Source organism: Aythya fuligula, chromosome 1 (assembly GCF_009819795.1).
Source record: "Aythya fuligula isolate bAytFul2 chromosome 1, bAytFul2.pri, whole genome shotgun sequence".
NCBI lineage: Eukaryota > Metazoa > Chordata > Aves > Anseriformes > Anatidae > Aythya > Aythya fuligula.
The window spans coordinates 144,335,920-144,353,332 of record NC_045559.1 but is presented as its reverse complement, the minus strand read 5'-3'; the positions used below and the strand labels follow the sequence as shown (position 1 = coordinate 144,353,332).

Genomic DNA, 17,413 nt, shown 5'->3' with positions numbered 1-17,413 from the left:
TTGATCTATTTGACACCACGTTAAAAACAGAAAAATCATAATGAACAGCGTGTTCTAGGCTACTGACACATGGGAGTTACTTCTAGTTTTTTATATCCATATGTAAAACTACACCTAAAATTTCTGGAAGAATGGAGCAATGCGAGGAGTTTTGGAGCAGACCCTTGAAAAAAAACAATGTGTATTGTACCTCTCCCTTTTTCTATGTGTAGATCTCCATATCTTTGCTACTGGTACTCTTGACTGTAAAATCCTGCCTGAGCAGTGTAGGGGAGAGAGAATATTAAACACTGACTATATTTTCATTACCTCTCCAAACTCAACGTAAACACTGATGTGAGAGATTACTTGGAATGACAGAACTTGTAAAGACCTGTTCAGAGAGTGTGTTTTAGTCAGATGTTACCTCTTTGTAGTTATAAATATCACTTTTTGTTCCAGGGAAACCTGAATGAGCTGGGCAAGCTTTTAATGCAGGGATCCTTCAATGTCTGGACTGATCATAAAAAAGGTCACTCAAAGGTGAAAGATTTGGCACGCTTCAAGCCGATGCAGCGACACCTGTTCCTCCATGAGAAAGCAGTGCTGTTCTGTAAAAAGCGAGAAGAAAATGGAGAGGGATATGAGAAGGCACCTTCTTATAGCTACAAACACTCCTTAAATGTAAGGCATTGAGCAGTCCAGTAAGGTAGTGGTACTGAGGGCTTCGTTGCAATAATACAAGTGTTTTGTTTTGTTTTTGTCAGCAAAGATACATGATAGTTTTGCAGTGTGAACTTCACCCTTTTAGGCAAACGTAATGGATACTGAAAGTCTGTGTCACTTGGTGTTGCTGGTGGAGTTGGAGGAATTCTCCTTTGCGAAAATCTAAACCATACTAGTGTAGATGAATGGTAATTGCATTAATCGCACAGAAAATAGATGTCAGATTTTTCAGTATTCATTTGAAGAGACAGCTTGTGAATCAGTCTCAATTTAACAAAACTAAGCCTTTCTTCCCTCTGAGGTAGCCAAGCTGACACGAAGTACTAAATGTCCAAAATGCAGATTGTATTATTAGTTATTCTTTTCCTTGAGGGAGAAACCAAATATGGTTTTCCTTTTCAAAAATAGATTGCTAATGAATATTATTAGCCTTCTGCTTCCACTGTTATCTTAATTGCAATTCGGTAGGTCAGCTTCTGTTCTCTTTGCTTCTAGATGGCAGCTGTTGGAATAACAGAAAATGTCAAAGGCGATGCAAAGAAATTTGAAATCTGGTATAATGCAAGGGAAGAAGTTTACATCATACAGGTAATAATAAAATGTCACTACCTTTAAAAGATGTTCAAAAGTGTGTGGGGTCTAACCCAACAGGATCTGTTTTGTTTTGTTTTTTTTTTCTTTTCTTTATTATATCACTAATAGAAAGTGATGAGAGAATGTAAAAACAAACCAAAAAAGTCCACCGTGCATAGGTTAAATCATAAGCAGTTTCATAAATGATATGTTTCAAATACAGTGTCTTATTTAAAAAAAAAAAAAAAAAAAAAAGTTAAATCTGTGTTCCCCAATATTCATGGGGGATATTGCATACACTTGCTTTCACTGGAGTTAGTTAAGGGAGAATCACAGAATGCTTTGGGTTGGAAACGACCTTAAAGATCACCTAATTCCACCCCCATGCCATGGGCAGGGACACCTCCCACCAGACCAGGTTGCCCAAAGCCCCATCCAGCCTGGCCTTGGACACCTCCAGGGATGGGGCATCCACAGCTTCTCTGGGCAACCTGTACCAGTGCCTCCCCACCCTCTTGGTGAACAGTTTCTTCCTAATATGTAGTCTAAATCTCCCCTCTCTTAGTTTAAAACCATTACTCCTTGTCCTGTCACTACACTGCTGAAGAGTCCCTTCCCAGCTTTCCTGTAGGCCCATGTTAGGTACTGGAAGGCCACTGTAAGGTCTCCCCAGAGCTTTCTCTTCTCCAGGCTGAACAACCCCAACTTCCTCAACCTGTCCATGCAGGAGAGGTGCTCAAGGCCTTGTTGAATCTTGTGAGGTTTGCACAGGCCCAGCTCTCAAGCCTGCCCGGGTTCCTCAGGATAGCATCCCTTCCCTCCAGCATGCCAACCACACCACACAGCTTGGTGTCGTTGGCAGACTTGGTGAGGGTGCACTCAATCCTACTGTCCATGTCACTGATAAAGATGTTAATCAGTGCTGGTCCCAGTACTGACCCCCCAAGGAACACCACTTGTTGCTGATCTCCACTTGGACATTGAGCCATTGACCCAAATTCTTTGTGACCAATTCCTTACCCATCTACTGGTAATCCATTGGTCCATTCATTAAATCCATGCCTTTACAATTTAGAGACAAGGATATCATGGGGTATGGTGTCAAATACTTTGCACAAGTCCAGGCAGATGATGTCAGTTGCTCTTCCCCTATCCACCGATGCTGTAACCCTGTTGTAGAAGGCCACCAGATCTGTCAGGCAGTCTGCCCTTAGTGAAACCATGCTGACTGTCACCAATCACGTCCTCATTTTCCATGTGCAAGGGAGCCAGAGGAAGACTGTAGCACTTGCACAGCCTTCTCACTCAGTGTGTTCAAATTCTTACAAATAGTTTCTGTTCACTGAGGGACTAGATAGAGGGTCTAGCTGTCCTTCTTGAAGGATTCCTCTAAGACTGTGCTTTGGCTTGAAGCTGTTTGTGTAAGTATTCTCTGCTTGATGGCTGATTGTATTTATTTTTGGGTAGGCACCAACTCCTGAAGTTAAAGCTACTTGGGTAAATGAAATAAGAAAAGTGCTGACAAGTCAACTGCAGGCATGCAGAGGTAAAATATTTTGGATATATACACACTTATATATTTTTTTTAATCTCTGTTCTCTTTGAACTTCAAAACCTACTCTGTTCACTGTGTAGGACTGTAAAAATGAAAAGCTTAAAACACAAACCAGTTTAATGGTTCTTTTTCTTTTCTCCATTACAGAAGCTAGTCAGCACAGGACACTTGAACACACACAGAGTTTACCTCTACCAGCATCATCTTGTACAAGGTAAGTAAGTTTGTTGTCTAATCACTCTACTTGTTTTGCAAATATACTAACACATTCGCTTTATAGTTCTTTATTACTCCTGTCCCTTAATACTGACCCTTACATCTTAGAATTTTTTAGGTCTCTTTCTAATATAAAGCTATGAAGCTTGCTTGGGGTTTATACATCTCCAGAACTCAGTTCTGGAGAGCAACAGTGGCACAGGTTTTATAGATATGTAACTTTCTATGCCAGCCAAAATTCTGATGGTATTATAGTTCTCTTTGTTGAACAGCTAATTATATACTTTACACCCCAGGTAAGAGAGTTATGTAGCTATGTGAAGCAGCCTTTCTCTTTGTTCTTTTCTCTCACCGTTTTCATGCTATTTTTCTTTTTGTCCTCTGCAAGGGCATTCTTTCTTGTTTCTTTCTTTTCTTTCTCTGCTTTACCTTTCTTATTAAGTGATGTGTTCATTCCTCTAGTGTTTCAAGTTTGGAGTCAAGCTTTTTAAAATTTTGTGTTATGTCTTTCACTGTACCAAACTATATAAGTATAGTCTTTTGCTCTCTCCTGCTGTTCTGCCCTTATCTGACCTCTGCTATTCACTTTTTTTCCTCATGACATTATGTGCATGTGTGTACGTATGGGTTTTACCATAACCCATATACTCACATGTTCAGTCATTCCCATGCTGTGTGTGCTCAAATATGTATCAGTAGTGCTCTGCCCTCATGCTTCATGCATCTAGTTATCACTTACAGAGCATTTCCCAGATATGTGGTATTCATGGGATCTCTCTCCTTTTCACTCCCAGTCCGAGGTGTAATGGGAATCCTGCTGCAAGATTCAACATATTATCTTTGTTCATTCCTTGTCTGTTTCCTGAATTAGGAGCTTTTAAAAGGCAGAGTTTTTTTCCTTTTCTGTTTTTTTCCCCTCTCCTTAGCATGTTCAGAAGGAAGCTGTCATCACAGAATATGTCTGTAGTGAGTATCTGTGAGTGAAAGTTGTACTGAGCAGCTGCCTTTTCAGTAGCTTCCACTGCCACAGTATGTGTTTGCAGTCACAAGGGGAGCTTTTCTACTTCATATGTGCTCATGGTCTTTCTACGCACAGTCACCAGTGTGCATAGCTTCAACTCTAGAAGCTATGAACTGAGAAGCAGCTAAGAAATGGTTCTCAGCCTTTACATCTGCATGTAAAAGGCAACCTGTGACACAAGGTCGTCACCCGCGTTCAGATTCCAGTTGCTGGAGATGGACTGATTGTCTTCCTTTTCTTCCAATAAACAGTCCCTCAAGGAACAACATCAGAAACGCAAAAAAAATGGATGAGAGGAAAGCTGACCTCACAAGCCTAGAAGGTTATGTCACCACAGTAGCACCAAAGTACCCCGAGAAAGGCAAAGGTGAGTTTACACGTATGCATCGTGATCTTTAGCTGTGAAGAGCATGCTCACGCTGCAGATGCACAGGCAGATCCACCAGCACAGTAGCCATGGTAATACAGGCAAATGCAACGTTACACCTGAAGGAGCAGGACTTTGCTGCTGGTAGCCCCAAGGCAGCCCACCCACAAGGTGCTGCACACACTCTGTGTGAACATGCCAGTCCAAGCTGCCCTTACCTTGGGGTTTCTGTGTTCCTCTGTGTGCTGTGGACAGGCCCAAAACTTCCCTAGTGAAGGAGAGAGAGAAGGAGGTGGGAGGAACTATGGGTGATATAGACTGTAGTAGATCTTCTCTTAGAGCTCCTCAGTTGTCTTCTGGATAAGTTCCTTGGCATTACCTGTTTTGAAGAGGATTCTCATGAATTTTGCTTTACATAACTGAGATTATTTACTGAACTAGTGGTACTACAAACCCCTGTACAAATAAGAACAACTTGCCCCCTGGGTTCTTTTGTTGTACCTGGACTTTCAGTTTTTCCTTTCTCATCCCGAAGTGCTAGTTCCCTGGCAGGGCTGTGAATGATTTTTTGCCTTGACCTTTTCTTGGCCTTCTCCCCTTTCTTTCTGTGTCTCTTTTCCTTTGTAGATGACACTAGCTCTACCTCAGAATGCTCTGTACTGTCAAAAAAGCGCTTTACGCTGCAGGGCTTTACTAACCTCAAAAGTCAGAAAGGTAATTAAAAATAATAATAATAAAAAAGAAAAAGCTAGATTGTTTTCTATGTAAGATTGTAACTGGAACACCACTTCATGTGTGTAGTGTAACAGGTTCATGTATACTTTTTCAATGTATATATTAGCTTGTTCTCCTATGTTCAGGCTAGGTTCCTGCATCACAGACCATGACAGGGAGATTTTTTTGAGGGAGACTGCAAAGATGGAGAGCTGTTGGAGATGTGAGGGAAGGAGTGAAGTTTCTAGTGCTTCTGGTCTCACTACTGGAGCCTAAGAAGGAGTTCAAAGTGCCCTCTTCCTGTAGAAAGCCTAGAGGATGTTACCTTCAGATCAAATGCCTGGCCTGCTTCTAGCTTCAGTGGATCTGCCCCAAATGTACCCGTACTTGGCAAGAAGGAATCAAGGTTTTGCTGGAGTGTTTCTGTGTTAGCTTCCCTTCTTAACAGACCTCCTAAAGCATGACTACAGTAGAATGTGTGTTTTGCTAGATACAAAAGGATACAAAAGTAAAGAAGAACTTCTTTATGCTTCCAGAAATGGTCTTTATTCTTTTTTTTTCCTAAAACGTAGGGCTCAGAGATATTTCTTGATTCCTCCTGCCGAGTAATTGCACTGGGTACATTCACTTCTTGCTTTGAACAGCTATCTTTGAACAGTCTGAATTGCACTAAGATGATGACACTCGTTCAAGAACATGACTGTTTTTCTTTTCCAAGCATCTTTTCTGAATGCCTTTTCAAAACTTGATTACCTTTGAGTTCTTTCTGGAGAGACTCTAGGGTGGTGTATCTGGTACCAATGAGGTGAGCGCTAATATCCCGTGCTTGCCTTGACAGAAACTCCATCTCCTACTGCTAAAAGCCAGACATTGCCAATGATCCTTCTTACAGGACCAGGTATTGCTGTAGCACTAAATTTATATTAAAGTGATTGTTTATTTGGTAATGTTTGTCTAAAATTGAAATTGATTATATTAATTTGATGTCTAGTTCGTTTTGAAAAGTTTACGTATACTTTCGTCTATCACCATAAAATAAATTTGTCAAATCATCTTAAACTGTACATGACTAATTACCTTCTCCTACTGTAATTGACCAATGACAGCTAAAACTAGAGTGATCACAAAAATCCATTTGTTTTCCAGTATAAACTCAAAGGTATTTAGCATGCAATCCACCTATTCTCTTTTTTCCAGTTCTTCAATATCTCTCTTCTGTGTTTTTTGCCTATTCATCCTCCTGCAGCTTCTCCTACCAGTCCTGACAAAAAACCTAAACGGCATGAAGTAGTGAGTGATCCAACTCCTTTTGGTTTAAGAGGTAGAGTGTTACCACATCTTGTACTCCACAAATCCCCACCCATCCCTGGTGTTCCGTCAGAGCACTGGGGATTACCTGGATGATGATGATGTGTGCAGCAGTGCTGCTATCTGCTGTGTTGTTCCAAATGGGCCCAGCAGCTTCTGTTTATGTTGGTTTTGACAGCGCAACTTGTCAAAGTTTTACCTTAGCCTCAAATAAGGTAGACTATCTTGTAGAGAGGATTTAACTTCTAAAAAGGGGGAAAAAAGAGCAGGGGGAAGGAAAGTCATATACTCTAATTAGAGGGAGAATCACCCCTGTCCTGTGGAATGTACATTGCCTTACTCCATTTTCGGTTTGCATTTATTAGTCAGTCTTGTTGCATCTTTTTTGGGTTGACAGTAGGCAATTTTCACTACCCTGTTAACCCACAATGCTTTAACTGACCCCCTAGTAGCAGTTTGCCTGCTGTCCTCCCAACCCACAGCTAAGCAATGAATAAAACATTTCCATTAAATGACCCATTTCTAACTAGCAAGGATGTTGGCAAAGGCTTAAGTACAAATCCCTGAGATTCATTAACTAGAGTACAAGGAAACTGCTCTCTTCTCATGTAACCATCTATCTTTCTTTTAGAAAACATTTTTCTAAAGATTAATCTATTTCGAGCCCTCCCACTGTCTCCTTCTCCAGGTTTCCACAGCCTTTGTGTTTGTCTCACCTGTGGAAATGATGCTGGTTCTGCTGCTGTGCTGGGGAAACTGTACAAAGCCACTGACCCTGTCTGAGCAGCAGGCAGTGTAATCCCAGGCCAGACTTGTTCACAAACTCCACAAGTGTGGGTATGGGAATTAGTGTTAATTTTCTGCATGTGAGATCCACAAGTACCATGGAAACTACTGAAATTACGTTACTAATTTACATTAAAACTTTACATTAAAACTTCCAAGTCCTCTGAACACACTTCTGAATTGCTGTCCTGTCCAGCAGCCTCTCACTTTCAGAAACAACCAAAACCAAGTAAACAAATTTAAAACATCTGATAATTCCCCCTCTCTGTCTTGCACTTTCTGATCTCTTTTTTGACAGACACTTTGTCTTCTCCTTCACCAACTCAAAGAGGGATAAACATGTGGTGAGCTCAGCCATTTCAGGATGAAGCTGCACCAGATGATGGTCACAGCTTCTCAGTGCACAACACACTGCCCCCACTTGTTTCCTTTCACGATTGCATCCCTCATACTTAAACCCCAGTGAGCTCAAGGAAAATGAAGTAGTGGCAGAATCTTATCTTGGAGATGGATCCTGTCTTTGTAAAGAAACCTGCTGGCCTGTTTCTGAAGAGGAGCAAAATATGAATTCTGAGTTTACTAACACCATCAAATTTAAGCTTGCTGATTTCTGCATAATCTTTTCTTAGGTGACTGCCACTTCCTTGCATGCTCTGCCTTCACAGGGAGCTCTGATGTAGTCACATCATGCAGAATACACACGTGCACATTGAATCAGCATGCGTAAGCTCAGAGCCTTCAGTTAGTTAAGTGGCCACAGTGACCACTTTTTTCTCCACAGATGAGATGGGCTTGTTAGAGTGCCAGCCTGTCTGAGGAACAGGCGTACTGCTGCTATGGCAGGATCAGGCAGGTCTGCTCCTACCTCCGTTAGCACAATATGTGAAAAGAAAGGCAAAGGAGCTGCTGCCCAAAATGTTCCAGGATGAGCAGGCCAGTGAATGTGATGCTGTGGGAAGAGCAATTACAATGGTGTCACTTTCTTTTTCTTTTGTGCAACTTTTTGGTTCTGTTTCTAATGAGAGCTTGGAACAATTAGAAGAAACCAAATTTTCTTCTGTTGCATTGTTCTTAACTTGGAAATACCAGAAAGGGTTTTCACTGTGTCCCATGGGCCTACTCGCTGTGTGCTTCCAGTGAAATTTGCATGGGATACAGCAGGAACTTATTACTCAGTTTCTTCACAGATTTCATTCTTAACCCTGGACAGGGCCAAACGGGTCAGTACTTCTAACCTCGTGCAGGCCATCCAGCAGCGCAGGCGAGGTAAAAGACCCGCTTGGTTTGGCGTGCTCTGTGATTTCTTAGATTGCTTTGATTTTACTCTGACAATGCTCCTGGTTGTGTTTTTTTTTTCTTTATGCATTGGTGTGACCAGCCAGGCAACAAATGTAACTTGCCTCAGCAGCAGTGAAGAGTAAAAATGCTGCTGCTCACTCAATTTAACAAATAATTACCTAAAAGCTGGGATGTTTGTTTATCCTTTCAGTCTTTTTCATTGAGTTTTTTATTGTTACAATTTGGCCTGAACCAAAATGTTACTTGGAACTGTTTATTTGTCCTTGTTATTTTGACTTTCTCATTGTAAGCTCAGCACACGCATTAGCAGTTGCTGGCCTCAGTGAAAAGCATCCCGCTTACTGTAGTTTTATTTGGAAAAGGATTTTGTGCTCTCTGGATACGGTCCAGCCTCATAAATAAATGAAATGCTTCACGCAGAGAGAGAAAAAGGAACACTTGGCAATAAGTGACAGGCAGGAGGTTGTTCTTGTGGTATTCGGTGCAGTGACTTAACACGAAGATAATTCAGTGTGATTAAGCATCCTTGTGTCAGCCTGGATACCCTTAAACAGTAAGCTGCATCACCAGATAAAGTATGAAGTGCCTGTAGCTCCTGCTGAAGTTTTAGACAGCTAAGTGCTCAATATTTTGAATGAAATGACATCTGTCCATCCCTTGTTCGAGCAAGCTGGTTGCTTTGGGTGACAACCATGTGTGTCTGTCCTCTTCCCATAAAGTGCACATTCCCATCCTCTACCCCCTCCCAAAAGAAAGATATCTGTCCGTTGTTCAACTTTGTGTAAGGCAGAAATAGGTTCTTTTTAGCTTGGGAATTTTGCTTTCTTTCAATGTATATAAATCCAAATGGCCAAATTCACTGCTGTGCATTGCCACAAATCCGCTTGGGTGGAAATGGGCCACCTTTTGCTAGCTTTGAATTTCACTTTGTGGCTGTAATAACCTCCCTGTCTAAAGTTTTTCCTCCTTTTGTCACTGAAGTGGCTTTCAGGGGGAAGGACATTCCTCCCAGTCAGTGGCACACTGTTGCAAAGTTAACTGTTGGCTGTTTGTTCACAAAGGTTGGGCTAAAACGTCGCATTCTCTTGACGCATCTGAAGAAAATGATGGTTGGTCTAGTGCTGAAGATCCACTGAATTCATCAGATGCAGAGGAAGAAGGAGGAGGAGGAGGGGGAAACGAAATGAAGCTGGTAACCAGAAATGCTTTCCTGTTGGGCTAAGCAAATGCTACTGTTGAGTGACAGTACGTAGGAATGCTTTTGAAGCTTGCTGGAGAAAGAAAGTATCTGCCTTGAAATCTTCAGCTGGGTAAAACTCATAGGGCAATGAAATATACTTTATTTTCTTAAGTCAGCCTTTTGTTTGTACCTGGGGATGATGTACCTGCAGACCAGCAAGACTGCGAGTGCTTATGCTGTAGGACAGAAGTCAAGCAATGACATGCTCAGCTACTGTGTCACATACATCGTGTCACTAGTTCTCCGGGGGTTTTTTGTTTGTTTTCCCTTGGGATTATTATTATTTATTATTTTTTGGGGGGTAGATATTTGTAATGGAAACACTTCACTGAATGCTTTTCAGGGTGTGAGAATTCATACACTGAATTTGCATGGAATTAAACAGTAAAGTTATACTGCGCTCAGTATGCATATTTACACTGTCTTCAACGTGTACGTGCATGAGAAAGAGAAAGAAGGGAAAAGTGCTTTAATTTTCATAACAAAAGCTGCAACGAACTTTAAGGTACTCAAGAGAAATAATTTGTGTTTTTCCCTGTGTGCATTTAGACTCCTGGTAAATACACAGTTGTGACTGATTACGAAAGAGGAGTTTCTGAAGAATTCACAGTGAAAAGTGGAGACCTAGTTCAACTGATTCGTGAAGGGGAGGATGGACTTTGGTACGCAGATCTGTGTTTGGAAACTTCTATACGTGGAACTGCATTTAGAAGGCAAATGTTTAGGGCAAAACTTTCCAAAGTGGTAAATGAAGCAATCTGACTGTTTTCTTCTTTTTTATAGGTATGTGAAGAACCTGAGCACTGGTAGAGAAGGTTGGATCCCAGCAAGCAACCTGCTGATGCTCATAGGCAATTCAAAATCGGCTCAATCTTTGAGCAGCTCTGGTAGGCTATTTATTATAAATGCGATGCTTGTCTATCTGAAGATTCCTGTTATGAAAGAAACCTGTGAAAAACAACCATATTGTATTTGCTTGTGTTTTTCTTTTCCTCTCCTTTCCCCTTCCCAGAATCAGGCACTGCCTCCAGCACTTTGAGCACATCATCAAGTTGCAGTGACAGCTGCAACGCCAGCAGCACCAGCTTCTCGGACATTAAGGGCTAAGATCGAATTTTCACCCCACCTCCATGGAAGGTAAACTGGAGTTTGCCATCTTGTGTGGAGTTCTGGACGTTGGACTCAAACGAAGGACCACCTGTTCTGTGTTGCTGGCTTTGAGTATTTTCTCTGGTGATTTTCAGAGATTCTCACCGAAGATCACAAGGAAAAGTCCATGGGATGTGAAGCTGTAAATAAAAACTAAGTGATTTGAAATAGGGGTATCATAGAGGCTTCTGCTCTGAATTCTGGAGCTGCAGAGGTGCTAGCATAAAACACATTTTATCCCATTGATATACAATCAGGTTTCTGCAGAACTGTACTTTTCATAACACCCAGAATCTGAAAGTGAGCAAACAAAATGTGTTCAGCGCTAAATCCTTATTGTAAACTAATAACATAGTAGTCACCTGTACAGGATAGGTATGCCAAAAAAGAAATCAGATTTTAAAATTTCTCTCCCCCAAAATACCCCTTTCTCCATGGATGTACCTCACTCAGTGCAGTGAAGGGGACTTTTACAGGAACGAGGAATTAAGTTTGGTCCAGCCATTTCTCTTCTCTTGGGTCGTCAGGATGCTCTTCTGTGCCCTAGAGACTGGGATGCAGAGATGACTCATTCACTGACCACAACAGCATCAAAAGAAAATATTAATTGATCCTTTTCAACCTTTTGATAACACGTGCAACAAAATAGCTGTTCCCTCAGACGTTTTGGCTTCACAACCCAACTCTTCACCAATTTCACTGTGTTTACATAGCCTTGGCAATTTAGTACTATCTTTTTCCTAATGTGGGTGCACAATGACACAAACATTCTTATTCACTCGATTATTTCTTATTAAACTACAATTGCACAGTTACCTTCGGTTTTAATTAGCATGCAGTTACAGGCAAAGGAAACTATTATGGCTTCCCTATGGGTCAAGAGCCTTTCTCCAGAAAAACGTAAGAGGTCAAGAAGCCAGATGTAGTTTTAGTCAATGGAGTATGTTGCAAATTTATTCAAAGAAATAAAAAAAAAATTACACATTTTTTTTCTGTAAAGGGGAGCACAAGGAGGGAAAAAAAAAATCTTTATTAGAGTCAGATTTGTCCTGTGGTCAAATATTTTATTTTTTTTTAAAGGAAGGATAATGCTAAACTTGCGATTTTTCAAGGTATGATGTAAGCCAATGTTATAAACTTTTACCTTGTGAGATGTTCTTTGCACTTCGTCCTTATAAGCAGTACAAAATTGTATGCATGTATGGAATAATGTATTCTTCCCTTTACATATTTATAATGTTTTTACTTATATGAAAATAGGTTTTTACCCAATTTGTATGTCATATTAGTTAAAAATACCATGGACGTTAAGAGCATAATTTTTCAGAAGCTCTAAGCAAAGCAAATTGTGTCTATGGGAATTGCTGTTAATTATCCAACCCTCTGATGGCTGAGCCCTGAAGTCTATCTTTATGCCAGAAATTTAGACTTCAGCAGCTGTAGCTTGGGAAACTTAAAGGAGAAACACTCGAAAGAAAGATCTTGGTCCTCAGTTCCAAAAGCAACCCTACCCCAGACAGAATCAAAAACGTAGCTGACTGTGGTCAGTACAAATTGAAACGTGTGTGTGTATATATATACACACACCCACACATTTATGCAGATATATCTGTGCTGGTGTGTGTGTATATATATGTGTGTGTAGATATGTATATGTGTAGATATAATGTATCAATGTAAAGGATGTATTTATAGTCTTCATGCTGCTGAATGTGTCACTTTACAATTCATAAACACTTAGGTTTCTTGCAATACTGCAATATAAAGGTGGGTCAGGGTTTCACTTCAGGCGTCTTTTCCAACACAGAAATCCTCTGATCTTTTTTTTTTTAATTATCCCACGTAATACCGTGCAGACCAGGAATATTTAGTCTGGTATTTAACAACGAAATGGCGGCATGAGATTCAGCTTATCTTCATCTGTGTAAGTTATTTTGTACATTCTGTAACATAATTTACTTATATATTGCTGTCATCGCTAGGATAAGACTGTCCTTTCATTTCTCACTGCAGCCTCATTTGTGTTATTTCAATGGTTTCCTCCATATCATTGCACTTTAATACAACCCATTTCACCGTTTCCCCCCATTTTTTTTTTACTGCTGTTGTGATTTAGAGGTTCAAAGTCAGAGGTCTTTATTGTAATTATGAAAATTTGAATAAATTTCAGCACTTCTTGCTGAATGCCTTTATACAGACATGCTCCGTGTTTTATTTTTGTCTCGTGGTCTTAAAAGCTGCTTATGGGTATCATAAAAATAGACTGGATTTTGAACAGAAAAGCAGGTTTGTCTAGCTGTGGCTAGTTGGAATTCAAAACCCTCTTCCTGTTCTGCACAGATGTCAATGAGCAAAATGGAGGAATTTTTCATCTTTAGAGAACTGATGGAAATTAATTATGGTCTGAATTTCCATTCTACTTCTGTATCATCAGGTGACTATTATGAACCGCAGTGTACAGTTCTGAGTATCCACACAAGTCACCAGAAGTCTCTCTAGTACAAGAGAGCTACCCCAATCCAAACCCTTAATTTAGGATGCAGTTTTAGAACTGTCCCTTAAGAGTTAAACTGTGTCTAGATGCAGCATCATCAAAGTAAGATGCTTAGATGGTGAAATAGCTTATCCAAGCTTTCATTTCAAAAGAGATGAATAGGTAATGTTTAAGCAACGATGGCCACAATTACCAATAGCTACTGTTCATCTTCAGTAACAGCTCTTGAAATAAAGGTGAGATCCTTTTGGAGACTTCAGAGCCCCCTTACCTGGCTCATGCTCAGGGGTCTTTGTCTTTTACTCTTCTGCCCACCCTTTCCCAGGCAGTTTTTGGCAGGATCAGCTCCCAGAGCTGATGAACCTTTCCTCTCCGTGGGCAGAGGTGCCTGTGCTCGCTCCTGTGGCTGTGCCAGGTCCCCGTCAGGGACAGCCCCAAATGGCAGTGGGTATGGGGTGCATGGGGCGATGACATCCTGAGGGGGCTCTGCTGGAGCATAAGGTGGCATGATTGTTTTAGTACCCCTTCCCCTCCTTGGCTGCCCACACTCTGTTGCACAGGGTCAGCTCTAAATAGCTTGTTGTGTGTAAATAAGCACTGATGGGCTCCAAAGAGTATTCACAGCGCAGCCTCCTCGCCCAAAGCTCATCTTTTCTTAGAAGATTTGAGGGTAGTGTTATGCATAGAGAAGCCCTTGACAAAAAAAAAAGGAGCGTGATGTACATAAACCACAGGCTGTGAGACAAACTGGCAGCATTTCCTCATCAACCTCTGTGAGGTTGGATGAAGAGGAGGCCTCTCAGCTTTTCAGAAGAGGCCAAGTCAAGGCCTGGGCAAAGGAAGCCCATGAGGAGCTCTCCCAGGTGCTCCATGCATGGCTCTGAGCCTTGTGGCAACAGTCCAAAACGCCCTGTGACATTAAATCCATGTAGAGACCTATATGGCACTGCTAGACCTGTATGTAAGAAAAAACAATATGCTAAAATATGATTGTAGGTGTAGTCAAATCTCTCCTGAGGCCCATTGCGACCGCTGCTGCCTGTACCAGCAGCAGCCTAAAGATGGTGGTAGAAAATCAAGGATCGAGGCCTGCGTTTCTGTGCTGAAAGGTTTGGACTAAGGTCAGCCACTTTGGTGCTGAAATATTCTCCTTGGAAAAAAAAAAAAAAAAAAAAAAAAAAAACAATTGAAATGAATCGATGATACAAACCTTTCAGGTGTTTGTATTTATTTATTTCATCTCAATTGCCAAGACAGCAAGGGGCCCAGCTGTGTTTAAAAGGCTATGTGTTGTTAGTGGTACTGGTATGGCTGTGATGGTTTTAGGAAATAGTCAAGAGAAGATTTGTAGTAGAGTTAATTTCTGTTATTACTAGCTGAGGTAGATAGCACTAAACATAAACTTTCGGGCACACTGACTCTAGTTTAAATGTATTTTGCACAGCCTTTTCTCTGTCTTTTGTTTCCTTGTAGGAAAAAAAAATCCACATTGACATTAACAAAATTTTAAGAACCTGTATTCAGAGCTGATCACAATATATATATATATATATATATATATCAAAAGTATTATTACCGCCCAATTTTTCACTCCTTCTCTATTGGCATAATTGCTGCACAGGGGCAAAGAACTCAGCCAAACAGGCAAGTAATTTTCTCCTAGAAAGAAATATTTCTCTTTTGAGGTCTAAAAAGCAAATCATTTGCTTTAAAGCTTAGTCACATAATATTTGTGTATTTACAGTTTAGTACAACAGGAAATAATTAACTTGATAACAGGCTTGGATCACTTTAAAGTAGTCTGATAAGTGTATGATGGCAAGTTACACCTGTTATTGGAGATTTAGACTGAATTTTCCATTTTTAGCTTGTTCCTAAACCCTTTTTACCTAGATACCCTGGTCAGCTCACTCAAGTGATGTCTTATGGTATTTCAGAAATTGAAATCTCTTTAAAAAAAAAAATAATATATATATATATATATATATGTATATATATATATATATATATATATATAATCACTGAGTGCTGACAGGAAAACTCATGTTTAAATAATCGGTGACCTGATGGATCAGATTGAGTTGCACAGTTCCCAGTAACTTCCATATGTGTCTTATCTTCAGCCCAAAATATCAAACTAAAAATAGCAAAATCATGAGTTTTTCTTCGAAAAATGTCAAAATAAAACAAGACAAGAATAAAGAACAGCATGTTCTGAGACATCAATTCATGTCTTCCAGGCTACTGCTTCTGGTTTAGACATTTTTACACATTGTTAACATTTTTCTTTTTTATTATTATTTTTATTTTGTATAAGCTTGGAAAGAAAGCAACTTTGGACTTCCAAAGCATACACTAAAAAAAATGCCCTAAATCATATTTTCTGAACAGCTGTCCCCAAACAGATTCTAGCAGCAGTCAGGGGGTGAGTTCGCCTTAATATACATTTACTTTTAATTGGACGGTGGATTATTTTCCTTGGAATTGCTCTGAAAATATAAGGCAAGGCTGAAACCTCCAGTGGGGAGGAGATTTATTGAGCAGAATACCGGGATAATTCTCATCAGCTACAGCGAGACCACACAAGAAAATCCCACAAAGCTTTATCTAGGGATCTAGATCCTGAAGGGATTTTGAAGGGGTCTAGAGATCCTAAATCCTGAAGATTTTCTGGATGCCCAATGGCTCTCGTCATGGGCACAGGCCTCCCTGCCACCCCTGATGACATCTAATCGGAGGAATTTTTCTTGAAAGAAGGACTGGCCCCATGTGAACCCACTGCTGTTCCCAGCACTTGGACTTCTCCCTGGGAAATAACAATGGATTTTGTTGTATTCCCAAGCAGTAAAAACAAAATCTTTCATGTTTGCGGGCTGGCAAGGGAGAAAGAGAGCAGGGAGGCACTGCCTCAGGCCTAGAGGATGCACAGAAGCCTGTGCACCATGGAGGAAGAGAAGCCAGCGAAGTGGGGTCACGGCTGTGGAGCAGGACCACCTGCACCCCCTGCCACCCCCTGCCACCCTCCGTGGTCCCTGCCCACGGAGACACCCCTGGGTGGCAGCAGGGACCAAGCTGGGCCGGCCTTGGGTGCAGGAGGCACCTGGTGTTCAGTCAGACAGGGCTGCCATCCAGCCATGGCACGGAGCAGCAGGAGCGCGTGCGAAGGGCGGCCGGGAGCCCAGCTGATGGTGGCTGCCTGGAAGTTCAGCCAAGCGTTGGCAGAGAAGCAGCAGAACAGCTGGGGCTTGTCAGGGCCTCAAAGCTGAGGTGCAGAGCCAGCCCTCCTTCCTCTGCACCAGCTGAGAGGAGGACTGCCAGGAAGATGCCCCAGCCCTTGGGGCTGCTTCGCTTCTCATGGGCAAACACGCCCTTTACCTCACTGCTATCTGAAGTCAATATTTGCCTAAGCCTGTTGTCAGCTCTCTACTGTGATGCCACTAATTGATTTCCGTTAAATCAGGGGATTGCTTCTTTCCCAGATACAATGCGATTTGCAGACTAGCCCCTCGAAGCCGTCATTACTCATGAAACACACAACGTGGATCAGCTCCACATCTCCTCGAGCTGGTCCAGCTTGCAAGGCACAGGCTTCTTGCAATAAAGCCACAGGAAACCAGCGGAGGGTACCTCTTGCTGGTTAATTAGTGTCTCCAAGTAACCTGAGCCAGAAGTTCAGGCTTCCCACTGGTGACTGGGGGGTGGGAAAGGTGGATGTCAGCAGTTTGCTCATCCCCCAAAGCCCTGACAGGCTGTACCTGGCCTGCCTGGTCGAGACAAATACCCTGCCGCAGCTCTCTGTGACACGGCCAGCTCAGTGCCATGCAGACCCAGGGGCCTGGCGTTTATTTTTTGCAGGAAAAAGGCCTGTTAGATGGAAAATAAAGGGGCAGGGTAGGAGCCTCTGCAATCAGCACAGCCTGTGCACAGCTCAGGAAAGCATACTTCGACAGCAAGCTCCCCGCTGGTGCGGTAGGGACACGGTGCAG

General features: G+C 41.6%; 1 protein-coding gene across 12 annotated transcripts in view; it reads left to right on the top strand.

Annotated features, from left to right (window-relative positions):
- Window positions 1-11,910, top strand: part of MCF2L (MCF.2 cell line derived transforming sequence like) — a 147,019-nt gene extending 135,109 nt beyond the window's left edge. For 6 of the 12 annotated variants that reach the window (XM_032187499.1, XM_032187522.1, XM_032187481.1 and 3 more), the window contains 12 exons: window positions 442-663; window positions 1,201-1,293; window positions 2,746-2,824; window positions 2,981-3,047; window positions 4,322-4,437; window positions 5,065-5,151; window positions 5,990-6,049; window positions 6,398-6,472; window positions 9,606-9,736; window positions 10,334-10,446; window positions 10,568-10,671; window positions 10,797-11,910. In XM_032187499.1, coding sequence (XP_032043390.1) covers window positions 442-663; window positions 1,201-1,293; window positions 2,746-2,824; window positions 2,981-3,047; window positions 4,322-4,437; window positions 5,065-5,151; window positions 5,990-6,049; window positions 6,398-6,472; window positions 9,606-9,736; window positions 10,334-10,446; window positions 10,568-10,671; window positions 10,797-10,891 — 1,242 coding nt within the window. In that variant the 3' untranslated portion in view covers window positions 10,892-11,910. The remainder of the gene's footprint in view (window positions 1-441; window positions 664-1,200; window positions 1,294-2,745; window positions 2,825-2,980; window positions 3,048-4,321; window positions 4,438-5,064; window positions 5,152-5,989; window positions 6,050-6,397; window positions 6,473-9,605; window positions 9,737-10,333; window positions 10,447-10,567; window positions 10,672-10,796) is intronic. The other 6 variants (XM_032187550.1, XM_032187490.1, XM_032187543.1 and 3 more) reach the window with 4 other exon arrangements.
- The last annotated feature ends 5,503 nt before the right edge of the window (window positions 11,911-17,413 follow it).